The sequence below is a fragment of the Haliotis rufescens genome, unplaced genomic scaffold (genome assembly GCF_023055435.1).
Source record: "Haliotis rufescens isolate VD_foot unplaced genomic scaffold, xgHalRufe1.0.p SCAF_59, whole genome shotgun sequence".
In the NCBI taxonomy this organism is placed as follows: domain Eukaryota; kingdom Metazoa; phylum Mollusca; class Gastropoda; order Lepetellida; family Haliotidae; genus Haliotis; species Haliotis rufescens.
In genome coordinates this window covers 1,869,215-1,879,056 of record NW_025964323.1, presented here as the reverse complement: position 1 = coordinate 1,879,056, position 9,842 = coordinate 1,869,215, and the positions used below count along the sequence as shown (strand labels likewise).

General features: G+C 43.4%; 1 protein-coding gene across 1 annotated transcript; it reads left to right on the top strand.

Annotated features, from left to right (window-relative positions):
• Positions 1 to 1,369: 1,369 nt before the first annotated feature.
• Positions 1,370 to 6,947, top strand: LOC124142770 (phospholipase A and acyltransferase 3-like). The gene is made up of 4 exons (XM_048385439.1): positions 1,370 to 1,537; positions 3,581 to 3,726; positions 5,998 to 6,148; positions 6,791 to 6,947. The coding sequence occupies exons 2-4, from the start codon at positions 3,615 to 3,617 to the stop codon at positions 6,945 to 6,947; spliced, it is 420 nt and encodes a 139-aa protein (XP_048241396.1). The 5' UTR covers positions 1,370 to 1,537; positions 3,581 to 3,614.
• The last annotated feature ends 2,895 nt before the right edge of the window (positions 6,948 to 9,842 follow it).

The window sequence follows — 9,842 nt, the reverse complement described above, 5'->3', positions numbered from 1 at the left end:
TTAAGTGCTTGTCGTTTACGTATATATATCATCCTTATAAACCATTGGATCTCTATTTTTATACCTTGTATGAATGTATGTAATAAATAGGTTTGCAGTTTGTATGCGTTAGTTGTGTTCATGTACTACAAAATCAGTCAGTTTGAGGAGAGATCATTAGGTCCTCATGACGACAGTATCTATTTTACGCGACGGAAAGACAGAGTGTACAAGCAGAGTTAATATGGAGGAGGCGACCACCTCTCACAACAAATTACAAATTATGTAAATGAATGACAAGAAGACGGGCCAGTGTGTAAGAATCAGTATATATTTCGGCCAATGCATTGCAGTACACACCCGTGAAGATCCGGGTTGGAAGTGGTCTTCAGTGACTCATGCTTGCCGTAAAATCCGACTATGCTTGTCGTAAGAGGCGACTAACGGGATCGGGTGGTCAGGCTCGCTGACTTGGTTGATGCATGTCATCGATCCCAAATGCGTGTAACGATGCTCATGATATCACTCACTGGATTGTCTGGTCCAGATTCGATAAACAAACAAACATGTCTCGGAGACGTGTACCATTGTGTGTAATGTCAACCTGACCTGACACTGGATTTCTGTACAGGGCAGCCGTCACAAAGCTACAATAATGCTGAATGCGGATTCAAACAAGGAGCACCTACATGCAATTTCAGGTTAAGTCATTGTTGAATAACTATTTATCCGTTGTCAACCCAATAACACAGCACAAAAAAACTCTATAATGTTGTCATAGCGACTGATTTATGACTACCATTGTCTGAAGTACATTTGACTCCATAGGCAAATTACCCTGTAGCCATGTCTCCATAACTTAATTGTCATTACGTTTTAGGCGCTAATCGCCGTTGTTAATCCTCACCAACATTTCATTGTATATTGACTGACAGCCAAACTGGGCTACTTTATCACTTCCCGTTAATTACTGTTATTGCTAGTATGACATTTATTGCCTTAATTGTTCATCCCCTGAGTTGTGTCGGTACGTCATCCCCGGAAGTCCCATGTCCAGAGCAACGTCATTGTATTTCCATTGTTCAGTACTATATATGTGCTACCATTACACAGTTACTAGGGTGTTAGTCAGGCTTGGTATTCCGAGTGCTGGCATAGGGACGACCTCGAGCAGGATGTGCCGCTCGTAGGAAACGCCCTGAGGTGAGCTGAAGCTCCGCTCACCTCTTGTACGCCTGAGCTGGAAGGTCCGCTCATCGCTGTGTTTGTGTTGTCAGAGCAGGTATTCCGCTCATTGTGCAATTGTTGTTTATTGTTTACATGTTGTGCATAAACCGTTCCGGGACAGTGATGTCGATTTTGTCCTTTATTCCCCAAGAGCTAATTCCCCGTCAACATGCGCGTTGACAATGCGGCGGCTCTTTCGCACGCATTTATGATTCCTCGGAAAATCGAATCTTGGAAAACCCAATGTCAAGATGACATAACGCTATGTACAGTGGGTTGCCAACAGCTACGGTTGCTAGGGGAGTTTATTGGAGATCTGAAGGCAAGGAAGGTAAGAGATTGTATGTCCCGTGTGTTATAGAGTAGGATAAAAACAATGCATGTGTCTAATTTATTATTGGTAAGTATGGTGTTCAGTATTTGTAAGTTTGTGATTCAGTTCCTCGTGGAATTTAGGCAGCAACCGACAACTGGTTGTTGTTACCCTGTATTTATTTAATGCTGAGGGCGACCGCACCAGACAACATTACAACAGCACGATGCGCCATTACAACACTTTGACAGCACAATGCGACTTTACAACACTGCGTCAGCACCACGTGACATAACAATACTACGACATGACGACCCGATGGCACGGCGTTACAGCACTACAACAGCACGATGAGGCGATACAACATTACAACGCTACGACAGTACGACGAGGCGGTACAACATCACGACACTACAACAGTAAGACGAGGCGGTACAACATTACAACACTACAACAGTTCGACGAGGCGGTACAATATTATAACACTACAACAGTACGATGAGGCGGTACAACATAACGACACTACAACAGTACGACGAGGCGGTACAACATTACGACACTACAACAGTTCGACGAGGCGGTACAACATTACAACACTACAACAGTACGATGGCGCGGCACAACATTACAACATTACGAAACTCTTAGGAGGCGGTACAACATTACAACACTACAACTGTACGATGAAGCGGCACATCATTATAATACTACAACAGTACTACGAGGCGATACAACATTACAACAGTACGGCAGTACAGCGAGGCGGTACAACATTACAACACTACAACAGAACTACGAGGCGGTACAACATTACAACATTACGACAGCACGACGAGGCGGTACAACATGACAACGATACAACAGTACGACGAGGGGGCACAACATTATAAGACTACAACAGTACTTTGAAGCGGTACAACATTACAACAGTACGACGTGGCGGTACAACATTTCAACACTACGACAGTACGACGAGGCGGCACAACATCACAACACTACAACAGTACTACGAGGCGGTACGACATTACAACACTACAATAAAAGTACGAGTCGGCACAACATTACAACACTACAAAAAGTACGACGAGGCAGCACAACATTACAACAGTACTACGAGGCGGTACGACATTACAACACTACAATAATAGTACGAGGCCGCACAACATTACAACACTACAAAAAGTAAGACGGGGCGGTACAACATTACAACACTACGACTTAACGACGAGGCGGTACAACATGACAACGCTACGACAGTATGACGAGGCGGTACGACACTACAACAGTACGATGAGGCGGCACATTACAACATAACAACATTACAACAGTACGACGAGGCGGTACAACATTTCAACACTACAACAGTACGACAAGGTGGCACATTACAACACTACAACAGTACGACATCATTATCATCACATCATTATAATACTGCAACAGTACTACGAGGCCGCACAAAATTACAACCCTACGACAGTACTACGAGGGCGCACAACATTATAATACTGCGACAGTACGACGAGGCGGTACAGCATTACAACACTACAACAATACTACGAGGCGTAACAACATTACAACACAACGACTACACGACATTACAACAATATAACATTTAACAATCAGATTTCTGCACACAAACACCCATTTAACGTACATAAACAACGTACAGACCTAGACTAAATGTTGGCAAAAGACCATGGAACATCGTCTTCCTTAACGACATAGGCGTTGCAACTCAGTTTCTAAACTATAGGTGGGATTGCTTCCTGAAACCCAGTTGGTTTAGAGAGTCGTCTAAACAGATCAGATTTTGTTGACTGCGGTGTTGCGTGTTGAAAATGCTATCAATGCTGGTTTGTTTGTCCGCCATGATATGTTTGTAATGAACGGCGTCAATCGATATTTATTAACTGTTAGTGGAGCAGCAGGGGCCTTAGTGGCTTAGTTTTTGACAATTTTTTACAATTTATGCCCTATCACTGCTGTTAATGTGTGTATTTGATGCTGTCACACCATGGATTCTTGTGCATAGTATTATTCATAACGCCTTTCGTTTTACAGCGTGGCATTCTCGCAGAAAACTTGAACACTGAAAATGGCGATGGCGTCGATCCAAGGCCACAACGACTCCGTGTTGTCGAGCTTGGAGCCCGGTGACCAGGTGGAGTTTGAGAGGGGAATTTACTCTCACTGGGGCGTGTATATTGGTAGGCTTGTCCTAATATTTATGGATTCTCTTTGACACATTTTAAGAAGCATACATTACAAATCCTTATTCCAACTGTACATCTGGCTTCATTACTCGTGTGCTTCATCACCTTTGTGCTACTTGCTCTTCTTACTGTACATCTGGCTTCATTACCCTTGTGCTTCATCACCTGTGTTCTACTTGCTATTCTTACTGTACATCTGGCTTCATTACCCTTGTGCTTCATCACCTGTGTGCTACTTCCTATTCTTACTGTACATCTGGCTTCATTACCCATGTGCTTCATCATCTGTGTGCTACTTGCTATTCTTACTGTACATCTGGCATGGCTTCATTACCTGTGTGCTTCATCACCTGTGTGCTACTTGCTATTCCAACTGTGCATCTGGCTTCATTATCCGTGTGCTTCATCACCTGTGTGCTACTTGATATCCCTACTGTACATCTGGCGTCATTACCCGTGTGCTTCATCACCTGTGTGCTACTTGCTGTTCTTACTGTACATCTGGCTTCATTACCCGTGTGCTTCATCACCTTTAAGCTACTTGATATCCCTACTGTACATCTGGCTTCATTACCCGCGTACTTCATCACCTGTGTGCTACTTGCTGTTCTTACTGTACATCTGGCTTCATTACTCGTGTGCTTCATCACCTGTGTGCTACTTGCTGTTCTTACTGTACATATGGCTTCATTACCCGTGTGCTTCATCACCTGTGTGCCACTTGCTGTTCTTACTGTACATCTGGCTTCATTACCCGTGTGCTTCATCACCTGTGTGCTACTTGCTATTCCAACTGTGCATCTGGCTTCATTTCCCGTGTGCATCATCACCTGTGTGCTACTTTATATCCCTACTGTACATCTGACGTCATTACCCGTGTGCATCATCACCTGTGTGCTACTTGCTATTCCAACTGTGCATCTGGCTTCATTTCCCGTGTGCATCATCACCTGTGTGCTACTTGATATCCCTACTGTACATCTGACGTCATTACCCGTGTGCATCATCACCTGTGTGCTACTTGCTGTTCTTACTTACATCTGGCTTCATTACCCGTGTGCTTCATCGACTGTGTGCTACTTGCTGTTCTTACTGTACATCTGGCTTCATTACCCGTGTGCTTCATAACCTGTGTGCTAATTGCTATTCCTACTTACATCTGGCCTTATTACCCGCGTGCTTCATCGACTGAGTGCTGCTTGCTATTCCCACTGTACATTTGGCGTCATGACCCGTGTGTTTCATCACCTGTTTTCTACTTGCTATTCTTACTGTACATCTGGCTTTATCCACTTATCTGTATGCTACTTGTTATATATCACTTATTGTTGTCAATCTGCTACGGTGAGTGAGTGAGTTGGGTTTATCGCAGTATTCCAGTTATATCGCGGCGTGCAAGCTTAACGTGGGAGGAAAGCCCGAAGTGATGCAGGTCTCAGACGTTTACCACTTCGGTGAAACCCACGAGCACGGGTATGGTGCTGACAAACCTAGAAACATAATAGGTGCGAACCGTGATTGAACCCACAATTATAGGTTTCTGACATGCCCAAGGGACGAAACTCTGCACAGCGAATCGCCGCGCCTTAGACGACTGGGCCACCCGTCGACCAAATGGCGATTACGCTTCGAAACATATTTTGACGTATTCTCGATTAAAAAAATTCAAACTGATCAGAATAACATTCTGCAATGGCTTATAGACGCCCTAGATTGTATGGATATAACCATTAAACCAGTAACTGCCGTTCGGAATACCCCATGTTAAATATTTCGTGGTTGCATGATTAGAAAACACATTCCGACTGTCACTTTCATGATCTGGTAAGCGACGCTCTGATGTGTTAGATGAAAGGTCGTTCTGACTTGACCCTTAATGGGATGTCCTCAGATCTTTGTTTAGCATAGCGAGAACTAAGATCTGATTTTAATGAGATTGATCGATCTTTTTCTAGTATGTATTGGAGACTGTCACAAATTCAGGGGTGGTTGAAGTAAAGTACGCTTCTTATGCTTGAATCCTGTATCATGATATTCTATCGAGACACCATTTTCATATTTGGAGCATCCAGGGTTTCCATGATCTACTGCTAACATAAATTTCCTTGCCAATGCCAAATCTGACCAGGATAATTAATAATGTGGGGGTACAGTGTAAGATCAGAATCCATCAGCCATTGTCACCGCCCGCTAACCGTACAAGAATTCCATTCCAGTCTCGAATTTTAGACAGGGATGTGATACGTCGGAACATCTGTCTTCCAGGTGATGGTTACGTGATCCACCTGGCAAGCGTTGATGGTCAGAGCTTCAACAAGGCTGAGAAAGCCGTTGTCCGAAAAGACAAAATCATGGATGTTGCTGGGAATAGCAGGATGAACAAGAACAACTCAAAGGAGGAGAAATACGGGCTAAAGTAATAAGAACACTCCCTCCCCACTACGCTTCGTCATCATTGTGATAGACTTCTCCGTCAGGGAACAGTTATTGTAATCCAAAATGGATGACGACAGGACATCTGATATTATCATGTTAAAATATTAGTATATTTCTTCGTTCAATCTGTTACATATGGATGGATGGATGGATGGATGGATGGATGGATGGATGGATGGATGGATAGATAGATGGATAAAACACATCTCACATTACTGAACTTGAGTTTATTTAAGTACATGTACATAACATAAGACGAAAGACTTCGTCAGTGTCAGAACAAAATTACAGTATTCATTCAGCTGTTTAGTGTGCGTGACTACCATTGGAATTAACAACTGAACTGCAACGGTGGTCCACTCAGCTTATTCCCCCCTCTCACTAAAACATCCCTCGGGCAGCGATGGGGTAGTGATACTGGATGGTATTCACAGTAAACAGTGTGACACCCCATCCTTATCCCATAGTTCGTGTAACATACTGGCCATTTCTGACGTGAGAGAATTCTGTGCAGAATAAAAATTAGGTATATATTTTGAGTTAAAGACAGTAGCAAATGTAAACCACGTGCATGTCCCATGTACGTATGACTACATTTCTTGATAGTTTTCTCCCTTTTCAGAGCCTACAGCAAATCCGAGATCGTGAAGAGAGCCACGAACCAGCTTGACAGGACAGGGTATAATTTGCTTGCCAGCAACTGTGAGCATTTCGCCTCGTGGTGCTGCTACGCCATTGAAATACATGACCAGGTGGGAATGTGTAGCTTTGCGCGATGAGCTCTTTGTTCTTTGATCTATAGTTCTGTCATTAGCTCAACTGACTGTGGGAGCGGTGGGATTCAATGGTCCACAAGGTTAAAATATGGGAAGCTCATGACAGACAATTTCGATAATCGGGAAATACTGATGATGTCTAGGACTAATTCCAGTTAACCAAATAAGATCATTTTGGCAAATTGCGACAACATTTGATAATTTTATTATTCTTTAAACATCAAATGCCAATCAACAAAATCAATGATGACAAGTAGAAAGGTCACGTAGCAATGCCATGTTTTGCTTCTATATTTTTCTGGAAGATAAACGTTGACTAACATTGGTAGAATGTGATACTTCAAGGTTGGATTTTACTCACACTAACTTCAACAAATGTTCATAATTTTAGATCAAATTTATCATCTAAACACGACACTTTCAGTTTACATAACTAGCCAAGTTTGTCAGTATTAAGGGCAAGCGAAGTGAAAAAGAATGATTGCGATTTTGTTGCGAATATCAATTTTCCTAGGTACATTTAGTCAGTTTCCGAGAGAGAAAAAATCATAATATTCGTAGAAAGTAATGAAAAGTCCAAGCGAAAGTGCTGAAATCACAAGTTCCGTAATCCGCTTCCTAAACAAACCTATTTGTAGGCGTGGCCTAAAGATACCGGCGCAGCGGTGACATGTGTTTTCATTGGCTGATATATTGTCGCGTTAAGCTATCTTGTGAGTCTTAGCCGTTATACCATATACTGTTTCTGCTATTTCTGTTAATCCTACAAAAATAACAACATTGCATACATTGTTGAGTTTGGGGTAATAAAACACCAGCTGCCCTAGATCCTATTCCACCCCAATATATGCCTGTCAGGGATTAATCCGCTGACTAAACAACTGAAGGCATCTTCTCTGTTGTTACTAAGGTGACATAAGTTGTGGACGCGGTAATCAAACACTACGACAGTACTACGAGGCGGTACAACACTACGACAGTACGACGAGGCGGCACAACATTACAACACTACGACAGTAGGACGAGGCAGTACAACATTACAACACTACGACTGTACGACGAGGCGATACAACACTACGACAGTACGAGGCGGTACGACATTACAAAACTTCGACAGTTTGACGAGGCGGTACAACATTACAACGCTACGACAGTATGACGAGGCGGTGCGACATTATAACACCACAACAGGACTACAAGGCGGTACAACATTACAACACCTCAACAGTACGACGAGGCGGTACAACATTACAACACTACGACAGTACGAGGCGGTACAATATAACAACACTACGACAGTATGACGAGTCGGTACAACATTACAACGCTACGACAGTATGAAGAGGCGGTGTGACATTATAACACCACAACAGTACTATAAGGCGGTACAACATTACAACACTACAACAGTACGACGAGGCGATACAACACTACGACAGTATGAGGCGGTACGACATTACAACACTACGACAGTATGATGAGGCGGTACAACATTACAAGAGTACGACGAGGCGATACAACACTACGACCGTACGAGGCCGCACAACATTACAACACTACGACAGTATGACGAGGCGATACAACATTAGAACAGTACGACGAGGCGATATAACACTACGACAGTACGACGAGACGATACAACATTACAACGCTACGAAGGTATGACGAGGCGGTACAACATTACAACGCTACGACAGTATGACGAGGCGGAGCAACATTATAACACCACAACAGTACTACAAGGCGGTACAACATTACAACACTACAACAGTACGACGAAACGATACAACAATACGACAGTACGAGGCGGTACGACATTACAACACAACAACAGTGCGACGAGGCGATACAACACTACGACAGTACGAGGCGGTACGACATTACAACGCTACGACAGTATGACGAGGCAGTGCGACATTATAACACCACAACAGTGCTACCAGGCGGTACAAATTACAACACTACGACAGTACGACGAGGCGGTACAATATTACAACATTACGAAACTACTATGAGGGGGTACAACATTACAACACTACAACAGTACGATGAGGCACAACATTATAATACTACAACAGTACTACGAAGCGATACAACATAACAACACTACGACAGTACTACGAGGCGGTACAACACTACGACAGTACGACGAGGCGACACAACATTACAACACTACGACAGTTCGACGAGGCGGTACAACATTACAGCACTACAACTGTAAGACAAGATGCTACAACAGTACGATGAGAGGCCACAACATTACAACAGTACAGCAGTATGACGAGGCGGTACAACATTAAAACACTACGACTGTACGACGAGGCGGCACAACATTACAACACTTCAACAGTACGATGAGGCACAACATTATAATACTACAACAGTACTACGAAGCGATACAACATTACAACACTACGACAGTACTACGAGGCGGTACAACACTACGACAGTACGACGAGGCGGAAAAACATTACACCACTACAACAGTACGACGAGGCGGTACAACATTACAGCACTACAACTCTAAGATAAGATGCTACAACAGTACGACTAGGGGCCACAACATTCAAACAGTACAGCAGTACGACGAGGCGGTACAACATTACAGCACTACGACTATACGACGAGGCGGCACAACATTACAACACTACGACAGTACGACAAGGGGGCACAACATTTTAATACCAAAATAGTACTACGAGGCGGCACAACATTTTAATACTACAACAGTACTACGAGGCGGCACAACATTACAACAGTACAGCAGTACGACGAAGCGGTACAACATTACAACACTACGACTGTACGACGAGGCGGCACAACATTACAACACTACGACAGTACGACGAGGCGGTACAACATTAGAGCACTACGACTGTACGACAAGATGCTTCAACA

Excerpts from the sequence above, each read along its gene's own strand:
- LOC124142770 (XM_048385439.1), top strand. The coding sequence starts at position 3,615 with ATGGCGATGGCGTCGATCCAAGGCCACAACGACTCCGTGTTGTCGAGC. Across the intron at positions 3,727-5,997 it reads TCACTGGGGCGTGTATATTG|GTGATGGTTACGTGATCCAC; the intron begins GTAGGCTTGTCC and ends TCTGTCTTCCAG. Across the intron at positions 6,149-6,790 it reads GAGGAGAAATACGGGCTAAA|AGCCTACAGCAAATCCGAGA; the intron begins GTAATAAGAACA and ends CTCCCTTTTCAG.